The following is a 16862-nucleotide window of genomic DNA, read 5'->3' on the forward strand; positions in this document are numbered from 1 at the left end:
TCCACTGAGCCATCCTGAGGGTTGCTATGCAGCAAATCAGGAAGGGGCTCACTCTCATCCTCTTCTTGCCCTGAAGCTAGCAAGAGACATGAGACTTCTGCTCGCCGGTGGAAAGGCTTGAGCTGGTTGACATGGAATACCTGAGGGGCTACCCCAGAGGCTCCCATGTCAACCAGATAATTGACTTCGCCCATCTTGGAGATGATCCTGAAGGATCCAGTCCACTTGTCTGCCAAAGCTCTAGGCTTGGTAGGCTCCATCACAAGGATTTCCTGTCCCGGAGTCCAATCCACTTGCGAGGCTTTAAGGTCATGCCAGTACTTATTCAATTCCTGGCTGGCCTTGAGATTTGCGGTTGCCTGACCCATCATCTGTGTCATCCTCCGTCTGAGGCCTAACACATAGTCCCCCACTTGCTTGGCGGGACCTGGAGGGGTGGCTTCCAAGCCTTCTCTGATCAAGGCAAGGGGCCCCCTCACGGGATGTCCAAAGAGTAACTCAAAGGGGCTGAAACCAACACCCTCTTGAGGTACCTCTCTGTAAGCAAACAGCAGTCATGGCAGGAGGAGATCCCATTTCCTCCTTAGGGGTTCTTCCAAAGCCCCTAGCATGCCCTTGAGAGTTTTATTAAATCTCTCAACCAGACCATTGGTATGAGGGTGGTAAGAGGTGGAGAACTTGTAGGTTACCCCGCACTCTTTCCACATGGTTTTCATGTAACTAGACATGAAGTTGGATCCTCGGTCAGAGACAACCTCCTTGGGGAATCCAACACGGGTGAAAATGCCCAGGAGAGCCCTGGCAACCACCTTGGCAGTAACAGTCCGAAGGGGTATTGCCTCAGGGTACCTGGTGGCATGATCTACCAAGTCCAGGATGAACCGATGTCCACCTAAAGTGGGAGGGTCAAGGGGACCGACGATGTTGATGCCCACCCTCTCAAATGGTGTGCCAACCACTGGCAATGGCTGCAGTGGGGCAATGACACTGCCTCCAGTCTTGCCAGACAAATGACAAGTTGGGCAGGTCCTGCAGTGGGACTCCACCTCTACTCCCATCCGTGGCCAGTAGAAATGGGCAGAGAGCCTCTGCTTAGTCTTCTTGGTCCCAAGATGACCAGCCAAGGGCACCTCATGCGCCAACTGCAGTAGGAAGGGCCTGTAAACTTGGGGTACCACCAACCTCTTGAGGGCACCAGGTTCAGGCTTAGTGGGCTCACTAACAAGGAGCTCACCCTCCCAATAAATCCGGAATGTCCTAGGCACTTCTCCTTGTGCCTGGGACAGGGCCTGTTTCCTCAGTCCCTCGAGAGAGTGGCACTCTCTCTGTCCCCTACAGAAGTCTGCCCGGGAGGGTCCCCCTTCAGCTAACAAGCATTGAAGGTCGGGATGATCCTCCGGGTTGAGAACCTCTCCCACAGGAGAGTCTTCTGTCTCTTCTCCCACAGGAGTTGAGTTTGGGTTTTCCACTGGACCCAGCCCGTCCGGAGCATGGATCCCAATGGGTGCTGTCGGAACAGCAGGAAGAGAAGGTGTTCCCTCCACAGAGGTGGCCTTCTTGGTCTTCCTTCTTCTTGCCTTAGGCCTCGCCTTTGGCTCAGGTACCTTACTCACAGCCAGACCCGGTGTCACCTGTGACCTAGTGACTGCAGCAGCAGTCATGGGAAGACCATCCGAGATCAACCCCAACTCTACTTGATCATTTCCTAACATAATGTTAGCAGGGACATTATCCTGAACCAGGACAGAAGCTTTGCTGTCTTGTCTCCAATCATGAGTGTGACTAAGGCTACAGGTGATAATTTGGGAGGCCCACCAGCTAACCTGGTGGTTCTCAGAGGAGCACCTACATAGTCCTCTGGCTTGAGCAGGGTCCTGTCCACCACTGTCGTGCTTGCCCCAGTTTCTCTCAAACCAGTAGAAGGCTGGCCATTCAAGAGGACACTTCTCAAAAACCTACGGGTGTTCTGTGGGATAGTCGCCAGTACTTCTGCATACTGGTCCCAGGCCCCAAGGGACACTAAGGAAATCTCTACCGGAGCACCAAATGTGACCCTGGTAGAGGAGGGGAGGACAGTGGCCTCCACCTCAGACACGGGGTAAGGGTAGGTCAGGCTGACAGCCTGTACTCCAAGTGCCTTACCTTTACACTTGGAGTCACCCCTTCGGTGATCCAGAGCCCCACAGTCCCAACAAGTGCCAGGAGTGCGGGGTACGGTACTGGAACCACTGGGAGCCTGCTTTGCAGCAGGGGGACCACTACTCTTATTCCCACCAAAAGATGACTTATCCCCACTAGATTTTTGGGTCTTGGGAGAGGAAGGTTTAGGTTTACCCGACTGTGACTGCTTGTGGGACTCCTCAGCTTTCTGAGAGGCCCCCTTTTCTTTGTCCTTGTCCTTCCCACTGGAGTCCTTAGGGGACACCCAGTGGGAGACCCACTTGTCAGCCAACCTAGCCAGCTTAAAGGGGTCCAAAATGTTCTGGTCAGCCACATACTGACGCAGCTCTGGTGAACAGGCTTCAGAAAAATGCTCAAAAAACAAGAGGTGGGACAATTCAACAAAAGTCTTAACCTTGTATCCATCAATCCACCCCATCATGTTCATGTGCGCAGCACTCACCCTGTCAACCCAAGACACATTCTCTCTTTTCTTAAAATTCCTGAACCTTTTAAGGTATTGGGTAGGTGTCTTGCCAAACTTGACAATCAAAGCAGACTTCATACACTCATACTGACCCCTTTCTTCCACACTCAGCTTCAGAATACAGTCATATCCAGTTTGAGGCACTCTGCTTAACAAACACTTAGCCCAATCTCTTTTATCAACATCATGAATCGCACAAGCCATTTCAAACGCTTCAATCCATTGGAGGATATCTGAATCCTCCACAAATACACCAACCAAATCTTTCATAAACTTGGTGGCTGGGGACCTGACACTCTCACTGGTTTTAGCTGAAGTCTCCACTCTAGCTTTCACTAGCTGGATTCTCTGACATTCAGTGTCCTGGCTCTTGAGTTCAAGGTCCTTCTTTCTGAGTTCAAGATCCCTATTCTTGAGCTCCACTTGTTGAGCCAACTCCTCTTTCTTAAGTTCAGCATCTATTTCCAACTTGCGGTATTCAAAGACCAATTTCATCCTTAATAACTCAAGCTCCAAGGAATTGCTGGGGTTTGGAACAGAGGCAGCAGTTATGGCGGCATTCCCAGAAACAAATTCAGCAGAAACCCCAGGGGCAGAGTCCTCATTGGTTGCATTCCCCCCCTCATCAAGAGTTTCACCATCAGTCTGGTAGTCCACCAGGGCAGCTATCAGCTCAGCCCTAGACTTATCCACAAAGTCTAACTCCCTGGCTTCACAAGCACTCTGGAGAGCCTCCAAGCTCATCCGAGTCAATTTGCCATTTGCAATAGACTCCATTGTTTGTAATGCAGTTATCTTGTACACAACTAAACCTTAATTTAATAAAGTGCAGATATCTTTTGTAAGTGGCACGGTTATACACTGATTCTTAAAACCATTAGCATCCCACCGCTGCCACCAGCTGTAAAGGACCGGTAGGGGGTGGTCTGTACTTCTGCTCTCTATATGGTAGAGGGGAGGCACAGAGGACCCCAGCCTAGATTCTCTATTCGGTAGCTATGGTCGAGCAATCAAGGCCTAGCTTCTCAGGAGGTGATGCAGGCTGGTTCTTAAGTACAGTGTAGTCCCCAAGCCCCCACAAAGGAATGTCCACCCACTGTATTGGTTAGACACAGTCTTTATATAATCAATATTCAAGGTTATGTACACTTATCATAATAACTCACTTTGTACTTAGGAAAATCAACAATGGCAAATATATACAATTCTAAAGTGGTACCACCCTTTGTATTAGATCTCATTAAAGTGCATCAACAATACTGTAACAATGTCACACAGATCAATAGAGTGAAACCAGCAATAGAGAGAGGAGAGAAAATAAGATGGTTGAGCAATGGGCAGAATACTGGCCCCTACCACTAGACACAGTTCTGTGTGGAGATCCCCCCACCTGGGCAACCTGTAAAATAAAGATATAGCACAAGCCCAGTCCATATATTGTTCTGCGAGTCTTATTCCCTCCTATAATGTTTTTACCCCCCCAATGTACCTGGTGGAGTCGAGTTCTTCTAAGAGGCGTCGACAGATCCTTCTTGAGCGACCCCCTTTCAAGCGGGAGTCACGGATCGTCGAGAGGCGTCGAGAAGCGTCGAGGACCTCGGCGTTCGGCGGCGGGGAATCGACGGCCCTTCTTGAATGCCTTCCTTTCAAGCGGGAGACACGGGGTGTCGAACGTCCGACAACAAACACGGTAGAACGGCGTCGATGAGGCGGAAGCTTCGATCCAAGCGGTGCTCTTCGACGACGGAGCGTTGGCGTCCTGCAAGGCGGAGGCGTGCGGGGCACCTCGACGACAATTGTTCTGGACCGCAAAGATTCGTGAAGACGGGGGCCCAGCAAGGGCGTCGAGTCGTTCGAGTCTTTGTAGTCTTCGGGTGGCGGGAACCACCGGCAGGTTTCTCCTCGGCGCGTTGGTCGTCCTCGACTTTCCCTCGGCTGGACAACACAACTTCGACGGGCCTCCAGCGGTTACACAGACCTGCGAACCCTGGTCGACGGCAATGGACTTCGATGGCGGCGATGTCCGGGTGCTTCACTTCGATCTCCTCGGCGGTCCCGTCTCGGATCGGTAGGCTTTCGAGGGTCTGACTTCCAGGGCGCTTCGGCGAAGATGGAGCGGTGCTCGATGGTCCCTCGGAGCACGGGAAGAGGGCGCCTTACCAGGTCCTCTCTCGGGTCAGTCTTCGACGATTTCGGCAGCCTTCGGATCGGTCGAAGCAAATGCAACAGCAAGTCTTCTTCTTCCAGCTGGACGTCGAGGATCAGCAGTTCCAGTTACTCTTAGAGTGGAGACTCAGCTCCAGAATTCTTCTGAACAATTACCAGTGGTGAGAGGTCCCCAGATATACTATTCTGTCTCTCATCCACACTGCTGGCACACACTCAGCAGCCAATCACACAGAAGGGCATTCATGCAGTCAGTCAGCCAATCCGGCACACAGTGCATTCAGGCCACACTCATCCCTTTCAGACACTCACAACAAGGAATGTGGATTGGGACAAGTACCCAGCCATTCAACACTACACACTGCATTCCGGCCAGTTTCGGGCAGGGCTGTCTCAGTCTTTGTCTCTCATGCCAGAAACCAGACAACCACAACAAGGAGTGTTTATTGGTCACACACTCCATTCACCCAGGTCCCACCCACAGGAGGTACCCACAACATACAGTCACTGGGAAGGCTCCAGTCAGTCTAGCTGGGCCTTCACAACAACACCATATATGGAACTTCCACCTAACAGCCAGTCAGGGGGAAGGGACAGAGTCAGGGCTTCCCAGGACTTTGGGAAAACAAAGTAATAGGCAATAGAAGGCAAGAGGCCACAGGGGCCATCTTGTTTCCTATCAGGAATCAACTGATCCCAATGGCAGGGCCTGGGTATCCCAAAATGGAGGACACCCAGAGGACCTGTCAAATTCAGCATGGAGCTGCCACCAGCCCATACCCTGCTCTGTGGGCCACCCACAGATGCCCAAAAACATACACTAGGGGCACAGGGTTGTACCCTACCCATGGGTGCCGTAAGGGTATCCCATGGGTCTGTTCACCAAACCAAAAGAGAGAGCTGCACTGCCAGGAGTCCCACATGGACTCCTAGGCAGAAAACACGACAGAACACACGATAAAAAGCAGTAAAGGACAAGGATTCAGAGGCCCTGTCCCTCTGATGCATTTCCAGCATCACAGGCAACATGTTCGTCTTGGAAGCAAAACAACGTAGCGCAACACAGGTTTGAATCCCAATCCTGTGCTTAGAAGCCAATCGCTGATTTGAAGCGTGTTATAAAAGAACAATTATAATTATAAAATAATAATTGCAGATCTTGCAAGAAATTAAATAAAAAACTGCTAAAATGCATAAACCTTACAGGAGGCCTGCTGATTATTATTATTATTATTATTATTATTATTATTATTATTATTATTATTATTATTATTATTATTACTAATATTATTATGTGCTTCATGAGTAATGGAGTTCTGAGTGAATGATAGAGCTAAACATTGGCAGTGGGAATTTAACAATTCATTAAGTAAACATTAGTAACAATTACCACAGTAAAATGGACAGTTTGGGGTCTCTACAAGAGAGCTGGATTCTAGATAGCATAGATTTGTTGGTCTTCAGTTCTTTCTTAAACTAGAGGAGGCTGGAGTTCTAGATGAGGGTAATATGTGTGGGAATTTTTCCCAGTTTTCCCCTTAGAAGCCAGTCTAGTTTCCTATCTGGTGATGGTCTTACTGCGAGAAGACCATGTGCCACCCAATATTTTTGGTTAGGCCTTCAAATAGGCCAGCGTAATGGCAGCAGTCACCTTGTAAGTGAAGCATTTGGCTTGGAATCAGATCCTAGTAGGGATTTTACCAGTGTAATCTGCACAAAGTGAGGGTAATGTAGTAACATTTCCTACAGCCGGCGATTAGGTAAGCCATGGTGTTGTGAGCTGCTTTGAGGAGGGGCATGCGTGAGCGGCCAAGAGCCCTGCATGAAGGGTGTTATACCCATCAATATGCAAGATCACTGGGGCCTGCACTCCTGTTTTAAAGTACTGTTCTGGAAGATGGGATATGAAAACAAGCCATTTGAGCCTGTTTTTGCAATGTGCTGTTAGACGGATAGATTGCTATCCACAATTAAATTGATCACTTTTTCTTAGTAGATGAGGTGACAGCTGAAATCGTTCAAGCACATTTCGTCCAGTTCCTCCTTGGACAAATGACCCAGGAGTTTGAATTAAGTCTTGGTGCAAATGAGCTTTAAGTCAGTGCTAGTCATTCATGTTTGAATGATTGCAAGGCATACGCAAGAGTAGGTGATATCTTGTTGGCCCCGACCATTAGGTCCTCGTGTCCAGTTCCAAGCTCACTCATATTCCATCTGCCACTCAATCTTTTTAGTTTGGCCATCAAAATGGTGGCAGTCGCCTTGTGAGTGGGGCATGTGGTTTTCAATCAGATCCTAGCAGGGATGCAGAGCCAGTGTAATGTGAACACAGTGAGGGTGATGTAGTTACATTTTCTAGAGCCAGTTATGAGCTAAGTGTGGTGATCCGCTTTGAGGGGGGGCCAAGTAAGCAGCCAGGAGCCCTGCAAGGAGGGTGTTACACCCATGGATATATGAAATCACTAGGGTCTGTGCCACTATTTAAATGTTCAGGGGCAGAAAGAAGGGCTTGATCATGCGGAGTAGAGGGATCTGAAAATAAGCCATTTGAGGCTTTTTCATGATGTGTTGTTGGAAATATAGATTCCTATCCTCAATGAATCCCAGCAATTTTAGTGGATGAGATGATGGTTAAACTCGTGCATGAACATTTCATCCAACTACCTCTGAGTTGGCTCTGCCTTGGACGGGTGGCACAGGAGTACACATTTGGTGATGGCGTGAATTAGCTTTCAGTAGTCACTTGGCAAACATGCTTTTTTCCCTCAATTTAACTACCGCCTAGATACCCATGGGTTTTGTGTGCTGTAATAAATGCAAAAATAAATAAATAATGTTTCCAAGGCATGAGTGATAGTGAGTGATATCTTGTTAGCCCTTGACCATTAGGTACAAATTTGTATCACAATGTTGGGGTTGTCTATGAGTGAGCTCAGTGGTTTCATATAGAGTTTAAATGTGACCAAAGAGAGAATGAAACCCTGAGGGACTCCACAGGTAAAGAGGTGGAGTTTGGACCTTGGGGAGTCCATCTGGACAACCTGCTGTCTACGAGTTAAGCAGGATGTGAAACATTTCCAGACAGTGCCAGAGAAGTCCATTCTGTTTTCAAGGTGGGTGTGTCATGTCAGATAGTCAACTGTGTCGAGCACAGCCGAGAGGTCCAGGAGGACTAGCAGGCATGGGCCCCCTTTGGCGGTAATCCAAAAATAATATAGACAGTACTTTCACAGATTTGCGGGTAGTCAACTGATGAATGCTGAGAAAAATGAACAATCAAGACAGGGGTACCATAAATATACAGTAATCATGAATTGTGGAAAAATAAAGAGTGTAAGTAGAAAAGAGACACATGGAACAAAATTGACACTAAAAATATTCATTTTTGAATAATTACTAATGGGAACATTTTGTGTATGCATTATGTTATGTCCTGAGTACGTACCTGAGTACTCGATTGATTCATGGACCAGCATGGATAGCAACACACGTATTTTAACTAGCACATAGAAAATCGGTACTTCTGTTCTACATGCATCAACGCGATTAGATCGGCATAAATAAATCCTAACCCGGATTGGTAATCCCAGAGCAGACTGATGTGCTTGACATTTGTAAGTACTTGCTTAGCAACTACTTTCTTAGTGAGTTTGCAGGTAACTGGAAGGCTAATGATTGGCTATTGGTTGGCTGGCTTTCCAGGTGGAGCGAGTGGGCATTTAAGTCCTGTGTTTAGGATTTCTGTGAACCTGCCCTTGCTGAGGGAGACATTGGCTATCCAAAGAAGAGCAGTAAGTGCAGGACTGGTAAATTCATTTAAGGATGGCCGCTGGGAGGATGTTGTTGGTGCAAGCGATTGGTTTGAAGGATGCAAGCAGGTAAGAGAGATACTCGTTATAGAAGGACGAGAAGTTGGTGGTGATCCTACCTTGGCCCTCAGGTGCTTGTTTACATGTTGCCATGGTAGCCTCTGCAATAATATGCAATTTAAACATCTAAACATTAATCAAGTGACACAGACATACGTTTAGACATTGCAACATCGCCATTGCATGCAGAAACATTTGTGAATAAGGATAGGCTTTCGTGAAACGTGCCCAAATGGCCCTTCTGATTGAGTGATGTGCTTTGTGTATTAAAGGTGGTTTCATGTAGTGGTGGGGGCTTGAGGGAGGATTCATTCAGGGAATTAGTGACCCACTGGGGCATACGTGCGGGTGGTGCAGACCCTTACGCCATCCAGATGATGTGACGACTATGACTTTGCTCAGACAGTGGAGAGTGAGGAAGAGCTCGAAAACCGGCACTGACCTTTCCCAACCGCATGTGACTGCCACAATGATTTTTTGAGAGGCCTCATTGCGTGGTGCCTGTCCCCTGCGATCCTTGATGCGCCTGCAGCATTTCTCACTGCTGCAGGAGATGAGACGATCTGGTGGCTGGTCACGTAGTGCACTTCGGAGATTGCCTGACTGGCGACAGACTCTGATTTTGCCATGTGTAACTTATTTCTGTAACCTAAGCTGTGCATTTCCATGTAACCTCTGCGCCCTGATACCTTCGGGTCTGGTGTGCAATACAAAAAAATAAATAAACAAACAAACTACTGCCTGATTCCGAATGCAACTTCTGTTCAAAGTGCTGTGCTAGTTTTCCTAATGCCTCAGCTGCGTACTGAAAATAGACTTTGCTTCCCCTTGAAAGGCAACCCTGAAAGCCCTTGCCATGAGCTAGTGTGCTAGCATAGATCTGACCTGCCTTATGCTGAAAAGATTGATCACACACTCCTGACACTACACTGCTCTTTTTTTGACTTACATTTAAACTTGTTTTTTTAGGCTCCAAGGACTTTTTTCCAACATACCAGCAGCGATCCAAGCCTGCAGCTGACCCGTAAGCATTTTGATTTAGTGAGCCAATATGCTGATCTGCTCGCATCTAATATTATAATTTCAGGAGTCTACAGACAAAACGGGTGCCAAAAGACAAGTACGTCTGCGGGATGACACTGTCGGCCATCTTCTTCCCAATTCACAATCCCTCCACATTCCTGAGTCACAGGGAGGCCAAGAAAAGCAGTTTTAATGCAGCTAAATTCCTCCTGATAATAATTGTATCGACTGTAGATTGAAGACGTAGGTAACTATGAATGCAGGTAAGTGGAAAGGGTGCATCCCGTCTCTTCAGACACATACGTGCATGTTTCTTTTCCTTTATTGTTGACGGGGCAGTGATATTGACGCCTCCTTCCCTCACATCTTCCGGTATCCCAACGCTCACTATACAGCAACGCTCACCTTAACTATGTTTGCTCCATATATTTAACTGCATGCATACAGAGAGAAGCAACACCTTTGTAAAGAAGTGCATGCAGTTTTCAAACAGAATATATTTACCTCTGTCTTCCAGTGGAGTTAGAGTAATAAAGCTTCTGCATTTTTCACCTATTAAAAAAAAAAAAAGATTCTGTTTTATTAACTCATATTGGATGCAAAGTTCGGCAAAGAACCCCTCTTGTGGGGTAATGTAGCAGGCAATTGCTTCCGAATTATATGTAGATAACTTGAGCCATAAAGCATGATTTAGGCCTCATGATAAACACTTCACGGGCACTCATGAATCACTGAACACATTGATGTATTTTCATTGATTTTCGACTGAAACGAAGCTTGTGGTTCACCAAGGCAGAGTTCTGAGAAAAATGTATTGTGTCCTGTTCCTTTGTGTTTGAATAGGAAGAGCATTTAGGGATCAGATGTTTGTCCTTGTAGCATCCTCTTGGCTGCCCATTGATCATGTGACACATTGGGACACCATTCTGCAGTTATTCGTTCAAATTATTATCCAACCTTTTCCCTTGACATTCTTCAAAGTATATCCATATAATGTAGAGGGTATATACAGGCCTGCCCTTCACTGCACCTGGACTATTGTCTTGTGTTCATAGGAGTTAAGAGCACAGATAGACCACGTTCCTTAGTATGCAGAATAGAGAGAGAGAGAAAGAGAGAGAGAGAGAAATATATATGTACATATTCACTGAAACAACGTTTTTAATGGGACGTTATGGTTAAGATGCACTAATAAAAGCCTATGAAATTCAGTGAGAAAACTTTGTTAAAGGGATATTATGGTTACAAGAAAAATCAAACAACCGAAGATATTTGACAGGTTTTGGTAAGGTAAGCAACCATAACTCACGCCACTGCCATGCACTGCTAACACTAACACCCAGGACAACAAAGATGACATCGCAAAGGACATCATCTATGCCATCACTGATAACATCAAATATGATATTACTACTGAGTAACAATTCAAATGGAACGTCAGTATAAGGGGTCCCACTTACAGTCTCATTTACACATATCAAAGGTTATCAGTAGCCTTGTAATAAACGACTCCACGTCGCTTAAAAGGTGCTTATTGCAAAATAAACTTTGCACTGAAGTTTTTTTTTTAATACAGCAATCAAATAATACATAAAGAGAAACAATGAATGCAGTCTGGCTCATATAACTAAAGTATTATTAGGATGGTATGTTTAGGTAGTGCTGTGAAAAGTCAAAGCATATCACATTCTTGAGAAATGTATTATCTGCTTAGGACCTGCTTCTTGTTCTATGTATATGCGTTATGACTTCAGGGTAAACAGCATAGAAAAGTCCTTCAGAATATAGCACAGAGTCAAGCTCTACATGCACAGTACCATTATAGCACGTATATCATGGTTTCAATCTATTACGTTAATACTGTCACTGAACAAAAACAACCACCCCAGATATGTGAAGTTTATTCAGTACATTTCATAGGTGTCTATGAGTGAAAATGTTTCTTGATGTTATATTATTGTATATGAGTTATTAATAATTTCTCTTTTAACATATATGAAAGAATGATAAACCTCCTTTAACCAACATATTCTTTTGCACTACATACTGATGTGTGTCCTTCTCAGCAGCGCATGCTGGGGATTGTTTGGGGAGACAAGGTCTTTACCGCCCTTCTCACAATTCCTGCACCGAATAGATCATATATATGCCAAAAGGGGGAGACACTCTCAATCTCTCCCTTATTCGCAATAACTAGTAGCAGTAAATGAACAAATAACCAAGCCTGAATCAATGCCTAGAGACACCATTTTGTGACACACCTGACGTCACTTTTCACTAGGCCCAGAAATGATCTTTAAAATACTGTCTCTCCCCTGCCCAGTGCCTTGCCAAGACAGGCCAGGTCACCTCAGCCTCCTGCCAGCTCCGCACAAGCCCTGTTCTCATGGAAGTCCAGCCATTCATTGTTGCAACATTTAATATCATCCTCGGACAGATGAGCTCACTGAACTGTGTGAGACCGGAGCAGGCCTCAGCTTGTATGCCCATCCATCTCCACAAACCGGCCTGCGCACTCCCGACCCTCACCCTGCCAGGCCATAGTCCACCGAGCCCATGCTCCTCTGGCCTTTGATACAGATGCACATCTGACCCCTCACAGTGACCAGATGAGGACACCCACCATAGCCCTAATCCTAGGCAATACATCCTCCTTAGGCCTAACACATGTCTACCCGTATCATGAGGCATCAGGTAGATCAAAACCCAAGGGGCAGGCACTCTGGCCTGGAACACTGTGTTGTATGCACCTCTGGGTATAGGGGTATAGGGGTTAGAATGTCGATATACCTGCTAATGGGTCCTGAAAGTGCCCCGCATTCATGCTAGAATGTTATGCTAGCCATTTATCTCATGCCATTAGTTCCTGTTGTTTTAGCTTATGTAGATAGAAATGTAGCGCTCCACTGACCCGACCTTCGACTACAGAGATGAGCCTAACAGACCCACGAGTGCCCGGAGGGAAGGGGAGCAACGTCCAATTAGCATCCAACCGCCCCTATGTGATCGAGTATGGCATAGGCCTTTCCCAATCCATTACCCAGATTTGTACCCTATTTGAAATGTCATAGCTGACGATGTGTGTCCTTTTAATGTGCTTTATGTGTATTGTTTGGCAGAGTGCTCTCGGGCAGCAGAGTTCTCTGCTTGCATTTATCTTATATACATTTTTTTTACTTGTAATTATTCTCTTGGTCTCATTCCCTAGCGGGGTGTGTCCATTATTTGGTCTCAGGTATGCGTGCATTGTTGGGTGTAAACCTTCATTTGGTGACTCCTCTTGCATGATATTCCTCGAGATACCCCCGTACCTGCGGTGAGACCCAGGTCTTCCATGGAAGGGACGCCCCCACCTACGGCTGACCAGTAACCATATAAAATGAGTATGCAGAAGAGAAGGTTCGGTGAATCCTGGCTTTACTAATACCCAACTGCTCAACTGAGCCGGGTGCGGTCACAAGGGGGCGGCCCAGGCATTGTGTATAGACCGCAAACGGAGGCTCTTGGGAGAACATGGGCAGCAGAGTTCTCTGCCTGCATTTATCTTATATACATTTTTTTTTACTTGCAATTATTCTCTTGGTCTCATTATAATAATCCCTCCTACAGAGTTTTCATGAAAAGTAAATGCACATGTGATGTCTTCAGTGATGTCATCAATGACATTTGTGATGTCATCTTTGATGTCCTGGGTGTAAGTGTTAGTGCTAGCAGTGCACGGTGGCGCGAGTTATAGTTGCTTATCTTACCATAACTGCCGAATTACAGGGGGTTTTCGGTTTTACTTTGTACCATAACGTTCCTTTAACAAAGTTTTTTTACTGAATTTGATAGGTTTTTAGTAGCGCAACTTAACGATAACGTCCCTTTAACAATGTTTTTTTTACTGAATTTCATATGTTTTTAGTAGCACAACTTAACCATAATATCCCTGACTTTATATACATGTAACATCGAACATACTGAACCCCTAGATAGTGATTTTGATGGCCACGGACTACCGCCATGTCCGCAGACATATCGAAAATCTGAGCGTGGTGAATGTAAATTTAAATAGTGTGCCCCATTTCCCCTTTGAGGTTGGGTCTGAAAAGAGCTGTTTATTTTGGGGTTTTTTGCAGATGCTTGACAGACACCTGTTATTTTGTATTTTTTTTTCTTACTTTACTCCTAAAATCTTCACATAACCTTCTCCAAAGCAACCCTTACATTCCAAAACAGAATGGCATTTCCCATAAAAGATAAGGAAATGCCATCTTCTTTAAAATAAACAGCATTAGTGGAATCAATATTCTCATTATTACAGAAGAACATACCAGCTCTAAGCATGAAGGCACACATGCCTTGGTTGATTACACACCTAGCATTGTTTTGCTGAGGACAAAAAACTGAACTATTGTCCCATATTGCCCTAGGTACTAATCCAGAAAAAATTACTTTGGCATTTGGAAGGATGTTCATTACTGCTTGAACCAAGTGTTCCAAATCTGCCAACAAAGTAGGGGCACTGACATAGCCCAAATGGAAAGCACCATAGTGCAAAACTACCACATGGGGACTGTTGATCCTGTCCATATCTTCACAAACTTGTACAATTCCCTGTACATTGCAATCAGGCACAGTGCTCCACACCACCTCCACTCCTTTAACATCAAAATTCTTTGCAACATGCCTGCATTGAGCATACTGTTGTAAACCATGCACAAACATATCTCCGAGCACCAACACCCTGACTTTCTCCACTTCTGCCATCTTCACTATACACAGTCAAATCCACAACCTCAACATCTGATTGGCTGATCCCTACAGTCTTCTTTCCATGCTGGATTTGCTAGAAAACCCCAGATGTAGCATGCCCTGTCCGCAGACTGCATAACTCTTAGACAGCCCTTCTACCATTTCCACTTCATTCTCTGTGCCATTCCCTCATTGGATACAGCTGAGCAGGCACACAATAAGGAGAACATCCTCAGAACACCCCCATTTTGTTTATTTTCGAACATTTCAGGACACCGCGAGTGTTCTTAGAACACATTCAACTTGCCAGCAAACAATACGGACAACGTCCTCAGAACATCCCCATTTTCTTTATGTACGAACATTTCAGGACACCGCGAGTGTTCTTAGAACACTTTCAGCTTGACAACGAACAATACAGACAACGTCTTCAGGACACCCCCTGCGAACATTCCAATACCCCACAAGTCTTCTTAGAACACTTTCACCGAATCCATTCTGTTTATTTATGAACATTTCAGAACAGCCGTGTTGTCCGCAGAAAAATCGAACACAACAAAAGTGTCTAGCACATAAAAAAAACAGAACATTGAACCTATCTCATACTCCCCCACTCTCTCCAAACACTCTTACACACCAACACACTCCACTAAATACAATTTTTAATCCAAGTTTCACCACGCTTTCCGCGGTCGTCCGCGAATGCAAGATGGCGGGCGCCACAGAAAATCTGACGCACTTCACGCACCACGCCGTCCAATCAGCGAACACATTGCATGTCCGCGGACATCATGCAAGCCGCTCGGCCAATCAGAGCACTGTCTGCGGAGCGAACCGGGAAGTCCGTCCGCGGAGGGACGGAGATATCACAAATGTTTTTGCCTTACATTTGGTCATTTTTAAAAAAACTACTGGACGGATTTACACCAAATTTGCAAAAGCACGCTTTTGGGACCAAGCCTCCGCTCCTGCCGCAAATTTGGTGTAAATCATTCCAGCGGTTTGGGCTGTAGGCGTGCGCAAAGTTTTTTCCCATTATGCCTATGGGAAAAAACAAAGGTTTTGGGACCCCGCTATAACTTTGCCCCCCCTGGACCAAACCTCTCCAAACTTTGCAAAACGATTCAGAGTGGGCCATATAATTTTTTTCCAAAGATTGGTGAGGATTCGTCCAGAGGGAGCGAAGTTATAAGACGCCCAAAAAATGCTCTTCCAATGGAAACACCAACTTAACCATAACTACATGGACGCTACCGCGTCCATGTAATATATATATATATATATATATATATATATATATATATATATATATATATATATATATATATATATATATATATATATATATATATATAATTGTTGTTGTATCAAAGATTAATAGTTAGAGGTGACAGTGAAAAAGAGCTGAAAAAAAGAGGCCCATTGTTGAAAATGGGGATGGATACCCCACTCTCACACATTTGTAGACACCTCTCCTTGTATAGTGACCGAATAAAGAAGTATCACAGCCAGTGGATAATTGAAAAAAAGGGAGAATGGTTGCCCTATGCCTGGCCTGAGGAAGGGTGTTTTGATAAGGGAATATTGGACCATGTAGCAACTTACCTAATGGCGAAGTATAAGGGGAAGCAGCTCAAAAACAGACGCTAAGTGTTAGATTTGTGGAAGATGTTTGAAGAGACACCAGTCGAGCATAGCACAGGAAAGGTTGGGAAGTGGGCCATGGAATCAAGGTGAGGAGAAAGAAGGGATGAGGAGCGATGAACCCAAGAAACTATACCCACTGCTCAAGAGACCCGCAGAGTGATACTCAGACCCAACCTATGTGCCAGGGGGAAGCACGCCAGCAACACCTGGCACAGCCCCTCCACCTCTGTATGTCCCCTCCACTCTAACACCCATGGCCGCCGCCCAGGGACCATCCAACAGAGATCTTGAAGTAGAACTAACATCGACTTAGACAGGATTGGCCCAGTTAAGAGCAATATGTGAGACGACCCAGCAATCCGGGGGAGGGCTCCCACAGCCACCACCCTTAAAAGGTTCCTCTCTCCTACCAGAAGATGAATGGAAATTGGGGGACTTTCTCTTTAGGGTGGAGTGTGCCCGAATACGGGCAGTACGTGTAGAAAGGGAAGGGGAGATACAAAGTGTAGGATATGATACAGGGTTTATGGTCATAAAACCGAAAAAACAAATCCCGAAAAAAAAAATCTCGAAATGAAAAGGTCGAAAAAAAAAGTCGAATTTTTTTTTAATGACGTTTTTTGTTCGAAATGGGGGGGTTCCCCCCAACCCCCCTTTTTTCATTTTTTTTTATTTTACCCCTATTTTTTACTTACCTGACCCCAAAAAAGCATATAATTAAATAAATAAAAAATGTGACCTTTTTTTTCGATATTTTTTTTTCGAGATTATTG

At 45.6% G+C, this 16862-nt stretch overlaps 1 protein-coding gene across 2 annotated transcripts in view; it reads right to left on the reverse strand.

The window, feature by feature from the left end:
- Positions 1-16862, reverse strand: part of GSG1L2 (GSG1 like 2) — a 625141-nt gene that overhangs the window by 281846 nt on the left and 326433 nt on the right. For both annotated transcript variants that reach the window (XM_069654469.1, XM_069654468.1), the window contains exon 2: positions 10210-10257. In XM_069654469.1, coding sequence (XP_069510570.1) covers positions 10210-10257 — 48 coding nt within the window. The remainder of the gene's footprint in view (positions 1-10209; positions 10258-16862) is intronic.

Source organism: Ambystoma mexicanum, chromosome 3q (assembly GCF_040938575.1).
Source record: "Ambystoma mexicanum isolate Mex_15411 chromosome 3q, UKY_AmexF1_1, whole genome shotgun sequence".
NCBI lineage: Eukaryota > Metazoa > Chordata > Amphibia > Caudata > Ambystomatidae > Ambystoma > Ambystoma mexicanum.